General features: G+C 40.5%; 1 protein-coding gene across 19 annotated transcripts in view; it reads right to left on the bottom strand.

The window, feature by feature from the left end:
- Nucleotides 1-16,646, bottom strand: part of PROM1 (prominin 1) — a 148,293-nt gene that overhangs the window by 39,844 nt on the left and 91,803 nt on the right. For all 19 annotated transcript variants that reach the window (XM_070506186.1, XM_070506183.1, XM_070506184.1 and 16 more), the window contains 4 exons: nucleotides 12,656-12,861; nucleotides 5,096-5,216; nucleotides 3,108-3,171; nucleotides 2,067-2,156 (listed from right to left, as the gene is read on the bottom strand). In XM_070506186.1, the coding sequence (XP_070362287.1) occupies nucleotides 2,067-2,156; nucleotides 3,108-3,171; nucleotides 5,096-5,216; nucleotides 12,656-12,861 (481 nt within the window). The remainder of the gene's footprint in view (nucleotides 1-2,066; nucleotides 2,157-3,107; nucleotides 3,172-5,095; nucleotides 5,217-12,655; nucleotides 12,862-16,646) is intronic.

The following is a 16,646-nucleotide window of genomic DNA, read 5'->3' as shown; positions in this document are numbered from 1 at the left end:
CAATATCCTGTCATGTGTGATACGTGTCCTACTGTTTAAGCCACTTAAAAGACCTTTGACATTGATATCACATCAATGTCACCTTCAAGAGACATCTAATTATATAAAGAATTGTCTCCAAAATTCCCAAAGCAAAGGAAAACAATTTTAATGTCATTTAGATAGATAGATAGATAGATGGATGGATGGATCCACAGAACACAATGAGGGCAACTGAAAAAAAAAAACATGAAGTTAAACAAATAACTACACATATCAAAAGTAAAAGGTCAGGAAGCTTGTAGACTCAAAGGGAGTTGCCTAGCAAACGAGGCAGTACCATGAAATAATATAATCCATTTTCCACTTTATAACCAGTGAAGATAGAGTATTCTAAATTTAGAGAATTAATGTCAAGGTTGCAGGCACTTAGAATATCCATTTATTTATTCATTTGAGAAATGATAATGTGCTCCAGGCCAGATCCCATGAGAGGTTTGGAGAACAAAGAGGTGAGCAAAATCAGCAGGCTTGTCCTTAGGGAGCTCATTGTCTACTAAAGAGAGGGAATGCTGTCAATGCTACAAACGAGCCGTACGTTTACGGTTACCAAGTAAGTAGCAGAAATGTGGAGGTTGTCACCCTCTCTCATGGGGACAGGAGGAGGCAGAATATGAGAAGCTTGCCGAGGAGAGAACACTAGCTGTGGCTTGGTAGGTAGGGCGGATGAGGCATGGAAGGTTTTGTGGCATCTCAGTCAGAGGAAGCACAGGGGTATGAGAGAGAATGAAACCTTAGGGACCTACAAAAGAGTGACCACTGAGACTCATGGCCCGGAATGGAAGGTAGGGGGCTAGCAGTTCAAGACAGGAAGTGACTGAAGCAATAGGCAGGGGCCAGGTATGGAAAGAAGGCAGGAAGGAAGGAGGGAAGGAAGGAGGGAAGGAGAGAAGGGAGGAAGGAGCTACATGTAAAAAACTAGGAAAGGAAGGCAGGAGGCACGAGTCTTTGCAGCCACATCCCTTCTTTGTGCCTCGGTCTCCTTGTATGGAAAGGAGATGGCTGGTGATGAGGAGAACAGGTATCGGAGACATCTAAGGCATCGACAGCAGAGGCCACACCCTCAGACGGTAGCTGGACCCTTGGCAGGGTCAAGGAGAAGGGCAAGGAAAGACTTTCAATTAATTAAGACTCGTCTTAACAACTCCTGCCCTGTGCTACACGTCATCCTGTTTTATACATTCGTCTGAGTCCTTGAACTTGAAGGAGGGAGGAGGAAGGCCAAAAGGAATGGTCATAATTTTCCAGCTTCCACACAATTCACTCTCTTATGGCCTATTTTCTCAGGAATACTAGTTCATGAAACTCAAATCCAAATTGGCAAAGTGACAAATGTTTTGCATAGATGAAATTGTTCTCTCCATCAAACACTCAGCACGTTTCTCAACATCTGGAAGGGCCTGAAGGGGGTCTTTTTTCCACTGCAATTGAATATGCAGTTTATTAACATCAGTATATCACTGCTCTCTTACGTCCTTGACTGTGGTGCCTTAAAATACAAATGAATAGGCCTACTTTCCAAAAGTTGTTCTTTCAGGGAGAAAAGGAATGAGTAATCAATAGACCCCAGAAGACCTAAAATTCTATAGCAGGAGTCGACGAGCTTTTTCTATAAAGGACCAGAGAGTTAATATTTCAGGCTTTGTGGGCCATTTGGTCCCTGTGGCAACTACCCAACTCCACCATCAAGGTGTGAAAGCAGCCGGAGGTGAAACCTACCTAGAGGAGCAGGCTGCGTTCCAACAACTTTATTTACAAGAACAGGTGGCAGGCTCCTATCAAATTCTGCTACTATTATTTCAAATGACTTTTAGACCATTGGTACAACAGCTTTGGCAAAGCTTTAAAAAAAAAAAAAACAAACCTCTTGTGACAAAGTGTGTCTTTGTCTGGCCTGTTCGGGTGACCAGAGACTGTGGGCTCTCGCACTGGCCAATATCCAGGGAAAACAAGAGAAGGGAGAGCGAACCTGGAAGCCCAAGACTTCCGGCGGGAACATTCTTGGTCATTTCTGTCACTGCACTTACCTTCTGCCATGGCCTTGATGTCCTCAAGCACAGGGACCACTTTAGGCTTTAGCTGTTCATGAATTCCGCTTCCTAGCAATGATTTAATATCTAAATTCAAAGAAGCACAAGGACCTGTGAGGGTGGGCTCCTCTTATTTCTTCCCCTCTGACCATTCACTCTCCTCGCAAGGCCAGATTTCCTTGCCTGGAAAATCATCTTTAGTCTCTCCCGCCGTGAAATCCCATTTTTCATTCTAGACCCTTGTTGACTCTTGTGTGGAGATTTCTTCACTCTCTTCAAAGTCTCCTCAGCAGCCATGCCCCAGGGAGAAATTGCTCACCACAGACTCAGTATTTCCTTGTACTAGGAACACCGTGTTCACTGCCTTGAGCCATGACCGCCGTGGCCCTCATCTCGGTAACTAGACCAGGGCTTCTCAACTGGGGCACTACCGACATCTTGGGACAGAAAATTCTTTGTTGAACGGGCTGTCCTGCGCATTGTAGGATTTGCAGCTGCATCCCTGGCCTTGACCAACAGATGCCAGTAGCTAGCATTGCTCCCCTATCCTCACTCCCTTGGGACAACAAAAACTGTCTCCAGATGTTGCCAAATGTCGCCTTGAGGGCAAAACAGCCCCTGGTTGGGAACCACTATGTGTGAAGCTGTGTTGAGTTCCCTGTGGGCCTGCAGGGACCAGCACTGCCCAGCCCTCTATTTCTGAAGCCCACTGGATTCGCGGGGGGACCCATTACTGTCTTTAACAGCGGACCTGACAGAGACCCATTTCCTCTCCTATGTGGGGAACGAAGAAGAAGCCCTTGTGACAGGAAGAGAGCAAAAGCATTAACACAACGAATGCCGGGTTTTCATCACTGAGTAACAAATGACAAATGTCAATAACTCTAGGGAATTACTTTTCTGTTTTTCCCCTACTTTCATGCAGAAATTTTAGAACAGCATGCTTCATTTCTCAGTCTGTGTTTTAGGGGAGAGGGCCACTGCATCTTCTAGCCAAAACAGACAGAAAAAGTCGAGGCAACTTTAAATTTTACTCACTGTCCAGATCTGAGAATGCCCTTTCCTTGGTGGTGGTATACTGGCCCAGTATATAGTCGATTTGCTAAAAATAAATAAATAAGTAGAAAATAAATTACACGAAACCTCCTCTTCTAAGGTCCAAAGCCACAATAAAGAGATTTAACATACAAAAATTATCCTGAATCAGAACTTTTTAGAAGAAGGCAGGATCTTAGAGATATTTATATTTTCTAACACCCAGACTTCTTAATAACACTCCAAAGCATATTGGCTTAAGGAACATGATTTCTCATGATTCTGTGGATTGGCTATGTGCATCTTCTCTTTGGGCCAACTTGGCTGGGGGCAAATGGATTCCTCTCTCTATGTGGCCTCTCCTCTTCCAAGAGGCCAGCCTGGGTGGTCCAGCATGGTGGTCCCAGCAGCAAGAGAACAAGAGCGGATGCTGCAAGGCCTCTGGCAGCCTCAGCTCAGAACTAGCACCAGGTCAAGTCCACTGTATTCTTTTGGGCAAAGCAAGTCACAGGGACAGCCCAGATTTGAACGGTTGGAAACAGATCCCCCTCTTGAAGGGAGGAACTACAAAGAATTTGAGGCCATTTGTAATTGACCGCACTAGGACCATTTCATTAAGCGGCTGTTCCTGAACCGGCCTCCAGAGGGGCCGCGTCCCCCTCCCCCTGCTGTGTCTCAGTGGAACCGCTTCCTCTCACCCTCGGCAACACTGGCGCTATCACTTTCAACAACTGTTGCCTATCTTCTCCGCGAAAATGTGCATCGCTATCTAATTTTTTCATTTCTCTAATTACCAGAGTAAGGTTAAATTTCTTATTATGTTTGAGGCCAGTTATACCTTCCTCTATAAATTGATTATTCATATTCTCTGCCCAGTTTTTATAGATTTGTTAAGAACTCTTCACATATTTTGAACTACATGAGTTTCCCCAAAAGTCATAACAATTTACAACTTTAAGAAAGCAACCCCACAGTTCACCAGCCGCGGCTGCTAAGTATTTAATTTTGCCAACATTTTAGGAAAAAGGTTTCACTTTGCAGTCTTTGGAATGACAGGTAAAAAATATTATGAATTTTTTTCGTAGATTGAGAAAATGATACATTTCCCTTTCTGTACAGGCTATAAAACTACGGATAAAATTAGCTTCTCTAATCTCGATATTAAAAAATGCCTACATTCTTTGCTTTTTTAGATCCAACCACATTTTAAAAAACTAGTACAAGGTTTAATGTGTTAGTATTTTTTAGAATATAATAAACTAGGATGAACACATCCCTGTATGAGGAGGCCCATGGATTCTGGAGGGCTCTTATTAGTGAATCCAAAAGAAAAGCATCCTTCTCCCCCTGGTGGTACCCATGAGCTCAGCATCATATGTTTCTGCTGGTTTCTCCTGAGACATTTTTAAAAACAATGTTTTGAATAGGCAAGACATCAACATGCTTCTGGGGTACAGAAAAAATGTGCCCTCAGGCCACGCAGTTCCCCCTCCCCAAAGACAACTTCTGTGTGTATGTGTGTGCACGCATGTGTGTGTACCCTTCCCAAGGGATTTCACACATTTATATGGATATTAGCAAATAGATGTTTAGAAAGCGGAAAAGTTTCATTACAAAGGCAATTTCATGTAAACGATGGGGAGTTAATTAGACTACCAAAAAGAAAGGATAACGACACCCAAAGATTTTTCTTTTTAAAAAAATCATGAGACCCTTAAAATGGTTAAGCACTTTCCTAACATGTACTATAATTTTGTTATACCTTTAAATAAAATAAAATAAAAATAGCAATTCTGAAATTATGCTTTTGTACTCTTTTGGAAATCACTTGCTGGGCCTTTATTTCTTCATCTACAAAACTGAAAAACAACACCTGTCTACATTGATTCACTGGGTTTCTAGAAAGTCCAAAGGAGATGCCGAATCTATGCAGGAACTCCAAAAGGCCCAAAACACAAAGCATCACGGGATGTACAGATTGTGGTTTTTACCGCTGGAGTCCCATTCAGGAGCGTTCTCAAGTCTTTGAAGTTGCTGTCTGTCAGGTTCCGAGTCCTTTCCATCCGGGTCTTTAGGTGGTGATTTGCCACAAAACCATAGACGATACCAATGCTGCAGGAAAAGGAAAGAAGAAAGAGCATTTACTGTGTGATCCGTGCTCACCTGGCCAGGTGCAGAGCAGCACGGCACGTGGGAGGGGGCGGGTCTTCTGCGCAGAACCCCAAAGAACAGGACCTTGCTCCCCGACTCTGGCCTCTCCCACTGCTGTAGCCTTCCCGCCAAGATCCCATAATCCACCCACCACCAAAACATGGGCCACAAAACAGGAGTCAGTCCTCTCAGAGAAGACGCCTATCAATTTAAGATCCATTCTTCTGTTAAACAGGAATCTTATAAATGGAACAATGCTCGTGATGAATCGTGGGGGAGATAGAAGTTATCAAGGTCATAAAGCAGTGTATGTAATACAGTCCCATTTCTGTACAGATGCGGATCTAGGTACACACCCTCCCACACGGTGCACACACAAACACAGCCCGCATGCATTCCCCACAGAGAAGACTATCAGGAAATACACCAAAGTGAACAGAGTGGTTGGGGCTTTCTATCCTTTTTGGTTTCTCTGTCTTTGTTAGTTTTGCATTGTCAAGGTTGAAAAGAAACATGAGTTACTTCAGCATTAAAATGCTATATGAGAAGCCACAAACAATAGCACACATGCTGTATCATTTCATCTTATATAAAGTTCAAATATCAAGCAAAATGATGGTGCTAAAAGTCAGTGGTTATATTTGCGGAGGGGTGGCTAATGATGTAATTGGTGTGTTCGCTTCATGGAAACTCATGCATCTGTACTTATGGTATGGACACTTTTCTCCATGTAAAATATACTTCAGCAGAGCTTCAAAAACACCACAGAAAGAATCTACATGAAAATAAAAAACATATTTTTCAAGACACCTAAAATGTCTACATTCAATCATTTTAACGGTTCTTAACGTTGACTAGTTACTAACAATCCCCCACTTAAATTAGTTGATCTATTGGTTTGCTTTTGTGTCAGTCTTTGAAGATTACAATGTTACATTTAAAATTGCTAATTGCCAAGGCTCTGTTAGATTTGGCCACTAGATGGCAGCAAAGAATTACATAAACTCATAACACGACCACCATTTTACCTGTAGAAGTTAACAAAATTGATAGTTTGCAATAAATTGTTAGTTTGCAACCATCCAGTGGATGGTGTGTATATATTTCTAGAACAAAGTTTTGCAAATAACAGGAAAAATTTGGGGAAAAAATTCTGATGCAGAATATCAATACTTTGATTCTTCACCAAAAGCAAAGTCTTAAGCTTTAGGCATTCATATATTTACAGGTAGAGCAGCCGAGTGTCTATTTTTGCATCAAAGGTCCCATGTTCCCAGGAAACCTCTTAGTTTTGCATAAAATGGGACAGACATTCACCCTGTTTACATTCATGATTCATTCCAAGGAGCATTGGTTCATTGCTGGTCCCACCTGAAACCTATTGTCCCACAGCAGTACTACACAGGTGCATTAGGTTTTCCAAACTAATCCATGAAAAAGTCTATCACACGATGTTGAGCAATATTTCCTATGGTTGACAAGTTGCAGTGGGATGTGGACCGGAGAAGGAACATAAGACTCAGGTTCTAGTCCCAGTACTGCCACTAAATCACTGTGTGAGCTTGAGAAAGTCACTTTTCTTCTGTGAGCTTCAGTGAATCACAAAACTAAAAATTAGTTGCTCAGGCTGCAAAGGAGAAGGGTACTGAATGGTCACACGTTCTCTAAGACTTTTTTGTAAGTTTGGGGGCATGCTGATAGCAATTTTAAAAAAAATGAGTATTAACAATATTCTGTGCCATTTGGAATGACCACTTTATAATCCATTTTTGTCAGCATTGGTATTTATGAGGCAGACATTATGTCACAGCACTAACAGTTATTAAATGATGCACTCATGCCAAATAAGACCAAATGACCCAAAATAATGACTTCGGAGTAGTGTGAACAGAAGAAAAAAAAAAACTGAGTCATGGCAAAGCCCCTGGAGGTTTACTTACTGTGCCGAATTCCAACCATTCTATGCCATGATCACCACCTGAATACACCTGCCCGCCACAGGATTTCACACTGGGGCCCTTGTCGTCTCTCCCCAGCATGTCTAAATTATTTGTCATTCATAAGCTCCAGACCCATTTTGTCATTTAAGAAGTCAAAGTGACCTTGGGAAACAAACAGCAAGCTCAAGTCCACTTGGCTTTCACTGACCCCCCCGGATGGGAGAAGAAACTCCTTGCATGAAATCCCAGAAAGATCTCCCTGAAATTCTGAGGGAGAATTTGTCACTCGTACTCCATTTTGTCTTTATTTCTACTTATGTTTAACTTGTGTAAAAAGAGGTGGAAACTGCTTTTTTGTCAACTTTGCAGAATGCAGGGTCTCTCGTCCACAGTGGGTGCTCAGTGAAGGTGGGTTGGAGGCCTGGGCTTGTTTGATTGGGTCCATTTAGAAGATTAGTCACATGGTTCGAGTGTCTAAGTCAGAAACCGCATTGTTCCTTTATTGAATAAACGCCTTCACTCACAAAGATCATCCATCAGAAAGACGAATTGCAACACAATGTTGTAATACACCGAACTTCAATGCAATGCATTTAAAAAGCCCCACATTTCTGCTAATAAATTATGGATCCAATTAAAATGAAAGCATTGATCATTTTTTTAAAAAACTGCACTCAACAGAATTCTGGAATAGAATTCAGCAACCGTCAAAGTTGATTTTCAGACTCAAAATACATTGCAAATTTTATATTTAAATTAAGGATGGCAAATTCAAATACCTACACGGGCAGGTAGGAAGCACGAAGGGCAAAGTGTGTGGCATGGAGCTACTGGAGCGGGGAGCAAAGATGGGAGTGGGGGCAGCTGCTCTGTGGTACCAGCAAGTGCCACCACGATGGTAGACCTGGAAATCTGGATTCTTATGTAAAATCTCCCATTTTTAAATATTAGCAACTAATCAAAGGGAAAAAAACTTTAAATATTATGCAAACCAATTAATGGTCTCCATTTTCAATCTCTAACTTAAACACAAATAGAGAATAAAGAAATTATGCTTTTGTTGCTATTGATTTAGACATTCCTTATTATTCAATGCATTTTTTAAGCAAAAAAGATCACATGAATTAATGTTTATGCTTTTTTTAACAACTACCAGTCACCTGTTAACTATTAGGATTTGAGAATACTGAGGGAAATTCACTTCGCACAAAAAAGGAATAAAATTTCAATGACTATCAGGTCTCTGGCATTTGACATAAAAGCCTTTAAGCTATCAAAAACATGTACTTGTATGCAGTATAATAAAATTTCTTGAAATTTTTGGCAGAAGATAGAAATTTTAATTATTATGGCATATTGGCATTACATCTATATTTCATCATGGACAGACCGATTTTCTCACATACATACTTTAAAAAGTAAATATTTAAAGATTAAGGCTAAACTTTTAAAATTTGTAGCAATTTTTTTCTATCAATTTCTATTGATTTAACGAAATTAGCCATTAAAAGTTAAGCCAATAAATGCTTTCAGTCTGTAACCGATCTCTTAATTTTTTTAAGATAGTTTTTTAAATTTAAATTTAGATTTTAAATAACTAGCCCTTTCACTTACATTAGGAAAGTCTCATGATTTTCAGGCTTGCTAGCTCAATTTTTTTTCTAAAACCTTGTGGCCTCTAAGCCAGGAATTGACAATCATATTCTAACAAAAAATGAACTTTGAAAATAGCCATCTTCCTGAAGATGCCTGAGATTTAATTTCCACCACGGTAATTGGCAAAAGCTGACTTATACTTGGGAAACTTAGAAGTACACTGGAGGAATAAAGGCACGGCTGCTCCTTTTTTTGTTGTTTATAAGCATTTTGAAATTCTGAAAAATGCAGCGATGACAAGTGCAAAGGAAAGAAGGGAGAGGAAACTTGGCTTTTTCGAGAGTCAGGCACATCTGCTTCAAGAGTCTCCGGTGAGCGGTGGAAATTCCATCTTCTGCAGACGGTCAAAGGGCCTTACATAAACACACGTCAGCGTCTGTGGAATTCCAACATTCTGCAGGCGCCTTCGGAAAAGCTCAGAGAAAGAACATGACCACATCTATTCCACATATATATACCAGGGCTCTTTCTCTTTGATCCCTATGCCTTTCTCAAAAGAAATAACACTAAAAAAGGATGGGGGAAAAATTAGAGTACTCAAGACCAACTTAAAAACCAACTTCATTTTTAATTCTAACACTTAGTATAGAGTCACAAAATGGAACTGAGCCTGATAAAAGGCAAACGGAATACTCTGGGTTTCTGAAAGAGTGTTCCAAAAATCATATACAAAGGTTATTTATCAATAGTATCCAAATCTGCTGAGGTCAAGGTAAGCCAGGGGCTAACACCTCCTTTTCTTTCTCTTTCCGTCTTCCAGTTTGTTGACATTCTTCCCCTTCCTATTTTATCTAATCTGATTTTGTGAACATACTTTCTTCTCCTCTCCATCTAAGCATAACATAGAAACCTTTGCTTTGCCTTGGTCTGTAAACTTCTCGGCTAGTTTTGATTATTTGCAAACAACACATAGCTATTATTCAACTCACAATGTTGAAGATATTTGCAAACAGACAGGGGTTCCAAAAGGAAGACATCAAAACAGCTATTCTAAATAAAAGAAATTCAAGGTAAAGAAGTTTAAACTTTGTCTGAATTTAAACAAAACAATCTCAACTACTGCTCTTATTTATACCTATTTATAATTCACATATAAATTCAATCTATTATGTGAAATAAATTAGTTTTCAGTTCGTCATTTAGTCTCAAATAGGCGATCAATTTTGATTTAGTTATATTGGAATTTAAAATTGTGACTTTCAAATGAATAAGTTTTACTTGGGTGGGGAAAAATATCTTACTGAAAGTGTAGGAGGTTATAGAATCACAGTACGTATTTTTTAAGAAAACTTTTCTAATCTAAAATATACTCAGGAGAAAAAACTTTTAAAGACATTTACAATTGTTTGATGGGTCTATTCTTAAGAATAAAAAATGGTAGCATTTATTTTATATATAAATGAAAACCAAGTTTATTGTTGACTTCATAGCTTTGTTGTTTATATGTTTTGGTATTTTAAACATAATGTAAAGAATTCAATCAGTTCAGGGTGAACTATAATGTATACAGTATTATATACATTTATATATATGTACATATGTATATAATTATATGTAATGCAAATGAAAGTCTAATTTAAAAATAGAAACCCAATACAGGATATCTGCATCATTAAAAAAAAAAAAAAAAACCTGAAAGCCCATTATTACATATGTAAACATCTATTCAGGTAAATGAGTAACTACATGCAATAAAGAATTTTCCTGAAATTACAACATATGTATTTACATCAAGTGAAAACTATTAACTTGTTAAGTAAGTAATCACACTAACAAGAAGCCCTAAGGGCCAGTATTTTCAAATGACATTTTGTCATCTGAGCCTCATCTTTGATGTCCAGGACATAGAGAGAGAGAAGGACAGCCGTCCAGGTCTTTGGATGAACAAAGGACGTAAGCTTCAGGCTTACAGGAAATGCACAAGGGTCTGACAGGTCTTTGGGCTGTAACTGACATTCTTCTGGTATTGAGGAAGAAAGGAACTACTCCCACAGCTGTAGGGTCTGTCCATTCCTGAAAATACTTGAAACGCAAAGCAGAGAGACAGGGACATCTGGAATCACCATTGACCCGATCCCAAGCTGCTTTTCAGAATTCAAGCTGAAGAAACAGTCAGATTCAAATTATTTACAGAGATACAGAGACAGAGGCAGAGGCGGACGAGGCAACAGAGAAGAGAGAGAGATGCCCACAGCCTCGTCTCGCAGAGAAAACACAAAAAACTCCCTGGCGGTCAAACAAGGGTGCGTAGAATAGCTATGACATTCACTTGGATCCTGTTTACAAGTATATTGTTAAGGTTTATTACTTCACTATTTTCAGCAAACATGTGTCTTTATTTTAAAAAATGGCTGCCCTGGAAGAAGCTGTATTGCATTGGCTTTTGTCTTTTACGGGATTTTTTGGGTGTTCAAGCTTAATTTTTAGTGTAATTAACTCAGTAGGCAATGCCTGAACAGTGTAGATAATTCGAGAGACAAGAAGTCTATCAGCAGTAAGAAGTGAGTTCCCTTCCTGCCCCTTCATAACCGTCACCAGAGGCAACCGCTGTCACCCACCGGAGTCCTGCCAATCCTTTCACACACGTTCTATGCAAATATAACAAAGCGTTTGTGTCTCCCTCCATTTTCGTTTTTATCATAGGTGCCATGTTCTACACACGGGCTGCAGCCCGCTGCTCTCACTTCCTCTCGCTTGCGGACTGTTCCTATCAGCGCATCCATAGTTGTCCAGTCCTTTCCAACGAGTATACTGTATTCAATCGACCCCAAGGCATGTCTTCCCAGGTCCCTACTGATGGCCACACTTACAGATGTTTCTTTCTTGGGTTTGCAGCTAGAACTCCAGCTGGTAGGCCAGCTTAAGTTGTTCTGTTTAATTTTGTTTAATTTCTGTTTTCTGCTTAAATTCTCGAATCTCAGTTATGTAGCAAACCACTTGAAAAATCTTTCTCATGGCTACAGAGCAAATGCAGTGCCTGGAGGAACATCAAGGGGGAATGTTGACTACCAATCCTTCTCCTTGAGGCCTAGTATCATTCATGCCATAGGCACCTTATTTCTGTCGCTAAGTGATACGACATTCATGGCTTGAATAAATGAGGAAATGTGGAACGATGACCAAATACCACAACCAGGGGGCCAGTATCGTGAAGCACATTCCTGAACTGAAGAATCTGATTTGGATTCAACCAAAAGTCATCATCTTTAAAGCAGTGTACTTCTGATCTGTCAATCAATTGGGAAAATTTGGGCAATAGCAAGAACTACAGAAAAAAATATCCTAAATCACGAGGTGTGTTCCAGGCCTCAAGAAGGCGTAGCAGCTTAACTGCGAATTCAAGCAAACTGGGCATATCAGTAGAAAGTTAATTCGACTCTACAATACTCTCAAATTCCCAAATTCAGGGACCCATCCTTCAAGATACCCTTTGCACATACAAATCAACTAGCAAATACTTGCTCTGCCTTCTCGCAGGCTGCCTGTCTCCAAACAGCTATTTAAGAGGAAGGAGGTGCTGTTCTGGGAGGTAAATGCTTTCTGCAGTGCAAGGTTTATCAGGGCATCTTCAAGATGAAAAAATACCAAGGGTTGGGTTACCATCTGAGTTAGGGCAGCTTGATTACAACACTAACTTCTGGTTACGATGACATCTTTTTGAACGGTCCTAGAGAAGCATTTTTTCCTCTTCTGTTTTTGGGGTTGCTGTTGTTTTGTTTTAAACTCTTGGGCTTAACACTCAAAACATGAGACATTCCTCATTGACCTAAAACATAATCAGCTGTTGTCCAAGATTCTACTTGCCTTATAAGTATACAAATCACCAAGAGGGAAACTGCAAAATATTTCCTCAGGCAGGTCCCGTTTTTCTTCTGTCGCTGGTGCATTTCTCCACCACACTTGTTACAGCAACGACACAAACCAAAGCAAAACCCCACCAGAGGCATCAGAATAATGAAGAGCAGTCCCAGGACAGCACAAATAATAATCCCAATTTCATAGGAGATAATCTGCAAGTCAAACAAGAGAAACAGCACAGACTGTAACACCAAATAACAAGTAGAACATTCCACAGTGCACACATTGCAATTTTTTAACCTATGTGCCACCATGAGTTGAATTTTAATGTGTGGGGGTGGGTGGGTGGGTGTATTTCCATTTTGAAGTTCCTTCTTGAAACAGAGGAAATAGAGATTTGAGTTATCAGAATACGGGACCAAGTAGTTACCATCTTCTTTCAATTCCAAAGTGTTGGGGATCATAATTAGCCACTCCAAAATGTGTCTCTTTGCCTTGATTATTTTTAAGAACAAAAGACTCTGAAAGAAACTTTGGCTCTCCCCCAACCACGTAAAAGAATTTAAGACAGACGACCTGTTCCAAGATGGCACTAATACCAAAAGATAACTGCAGTGTAATGTAAAATGGGTCCCATTGTCTACCGAAGGGCTGGTAAACACTTATTTAGCAAACATTTGCTTTTCCATCTCTATGTGAATTGCCTTCCTCCCCTTTGAAGCCCCAAACCACTAACCCCAACATTCTCCCTTGTTTTTGGCTGGAGATGGTATTTAAGGTGGCAGGATTTGGCCACTCTGGTGAGTTACTCAGTTTTCCTGGGTTTCTCGCATGTACACGTTATAAAATTTGTTTGATTTTCTCCTGCTATTCTGTCTCATGTCAATTAAATTCTTAGAGCAGCCAGAAGGAGCTAGAGGGTAGAGGAATTGTCTTCCTCTCCTACAAAGGAAAACGTCCAAATGGAGGCTCAAGTGGCAAATGGTTTAATTTCAACTCCAAAGGTATTTCGTTTATTTTTAAATGGCAGGACAAATTTTGGCAGAAGTATTTGCATAACAAATAATCTACTTATAAGATGCTTTTCACCAGAAAGATAGGACCAGTAGACGTTGTTAAGGATTTGAAGCAGTTTGAATTGCATCAATTAATGACAAATTCACAGTAAGTTACAAAAGAATCCAGAATATATCCAAATGTAGAAAAAAGGCTCAGACTTTCTGAGTCAGACATGGCTACCCACTTGGCTTCCTCACCCATATACTGGGAACAACAATACACACCTTGTAAGGTCATTGTGAAAATTACAGAAAATGTACGATTAGTGATAACGTGCCAAGTAAAATAGTTGACACAGAGTAGATGCTTAGTAAGTGACACCTCTCAGGCCATGCCAGTGAGGCTGGGCCTGGCAGCCCGTGTCTCAGACACCCCCCAGGTTTCTAGAAACTAGCAGGACTTCTAGATACAATCACATGACCTAACCATATTTATATAATCACTGCTGGTTTTATTCCGGAATAATAAAAATTAATGCAACTGGATGAGAAAACTTGAGCTCGTTCCAGTTCGTGTGTGCAGTTACTCACGTTTCCATAAAGCAAGACGTTTTTACAGAATGGCAGAGAATTACAGGTGGTAGTTTGCAACTAATAGATCAGCTATTTAGCAATAGATTCTGAAGCCAAGCTCAGCCAAGTAAAACAAAACACAAGTGATTTTCCTAGGAGCAAACGTGGTGTCTTGGGAGAGAGCCCTGAACTAGGAATCAGAAGAGCTGCTGTAAATCCCAGCAGGGAGCTTCTCGGTGCCGACACTGGAGAATGTTAGATTAGCATCACCCTCATAAGCACATTATAAGGGATATATCATTAAATGATTTAACGTGAAAACCACTAGCCAAGTGCCCAGCACACTGCAAATATTCATTCAATATGAGTTTATTCTATGAGCAAATGCTCAAGAGTCTTAAGGCAGGTCCACATGGCACTTCAATATTATCTACCGCAATATTAAGGTTAAAAAGCTAAAGAAAAAAGTGGTTGAATTTTGCTGCATTCAAAGGGCATGCTCCCATGTAAACAAAGCCTCCCAACCCCCGGGGCCAAGAATCATCATTTGCTGGCACTTTTAACACTCTGTTGAGTTCTCACATCATTGGCCAGTTGAAAAACCAGACCCAGACACTCCAAACTCATATATATTTTACTCTCATTTCTCAGAAAATATTCTAAATTATTTACTATTTTTAAAGGAATTTAAAATCCTTTCTGAATTCCGGAACAGAAACCCAGCAAAGAAGGTGTACTGAAATGTTTTAAGTGTAATATCTTTAGCTCCCAATACAAATTTTATATACAACCTTTCCAATGTTACTGACTAAATATTATGTTAGACAGTATCAGGAACAAGATACGTCATTTCAAGAGTTTACTTCTAGGCTGAAGTCTAGCCAAGGTCTGGCAAGGACCTAAATTATTTTCTGAAAACACAAGGTCTCCACAGTGCTTTGTGGATTATGTTGAAGAGAAGATCAAGATTTAAATTTGCGGAGAAGGGTCACTATTCTTCCACAAACTTCTAAAACTGTAAGAGAAGATTAAAGATGATGGCAGAAACAAAAATGAAACAAATAGTTTAAAAACCAACACAATGGAGACCACAGGGAAGAATAGAAAGTTCTGGCAAAAGCATCGCATTACTGCACTCACTGGGTTTAGACAGAGAACAACAGGAAACAGCAGACAAGCACTTTACCTTCAGAATCAAGATTACGCTTTCTGGCTGCGGAAGTCAAAGCAGTTGAGGAGGTTGTGTAAGGCAGAGGCAGCAGGCAGCAAGAAAACAGAGAAAGTTCCGTGAGTGATTAACCACAAGTGAGAGCATTAATATCCCACACAGAGATAATCAAGTGAGAGAAAGATCGACACCAGACAGGAACATAAAACTTAAGTGTTTATGAGAGAAACAGTGACTTTAAATGTCCTTAGGTGGCAAAATAAAGTGAAGTGGCTCCATGTCATTCCCCAGATTACCATTTTAGAATTGTCTGGTCCAGGAAATCCAAGTTTGGAAACCACTGCCTTAGATGGAAGATTTTCACAGATGTGAAAGATGAATGTTTGTGATATTAGTAACTTTTAAATGAGGCATCCAACATGTTGGGGTGGGCAGTTTAGACACACCTGCCTGCTGGGTCACACGGGACATCCTGAATGACCCCAGCCTCCCTTCCTGGGCAAGGGCCCCAAACTCGCCAACCATAAGTGTCTCACAGTGCATGTTAAAGACAGTGACTTCAGGCTCCTCCATGGAGCCGGGGTCAGGAGATTTGGGTAAGACCAGGAATCTGTCTTTAAACTGAGCCCGGGCCATGCCTACGATTAGGTGCGTCTGGGAAACCTGCTCTTGGCTCCAAGGGCTGATCATGCTCGGCTGCAGCCAGGGCAGAACCACCTGTAAGCCACAGCCACAACAGTAGCTGATTCTTTTGTGACTAATTTTCCCACCCAAGTGTCAGCCCGGTCTGATATGGTGGGTAGGGTACCAGCAAACCCTTCAGTCGAGCTGGGTGCACGTTCATCTTTTCCCTGTCCATGCCAGTTGTCATATAGGTACAGGGTTATTATCTGTGCAATGCAGCAGTTTGAATCCTGGCTCTGTCACTGTCTGTGAGTCCCACTTCAATTAACTGCCCATTCCCATCACCTGGGGACCTTTTGAAAAATATCAATAACCAGGCAACCCTGACCAACTACATCAGAAACTCTGGGGGACAAGTCTAACATCGTTACAGTGCTACAAGCCCAAGCCTCAGTTCCCTTATCGACAGAGTGGGGATAAGCAGAGACCCTACCTTACGTATTTACTGTGAAGACAACCTGAGAAAACAGTGAGAAGCAACGTGCTTTGTGCACTATTCTGTTCTAAGCACTTCACACATATATTTAATGTATATTAAGTGCGTTAATACACGTGAAGTGCTTAGACCAGTGTC

This window comes from Equus asinus, chromosome 3 (genome assembly GCF_041296235.1).
Source record: "Equus asinus isolate D_3611 breed Donkey chromosome 3, EquAss-T2T_v2, whole genome shotgun sequence".
NCBI classification, from domain to species: domain Eukaryota; kingdom Metazoa; phylum Chordata; class Mammalia; order Perissodactyla; family Equidae; genus Equus; species Equus asinus.
Note: the sequence above shows the minus strand (reverse complement) of the source record. Positions and strands in the feature narration are given on the sequence as shown.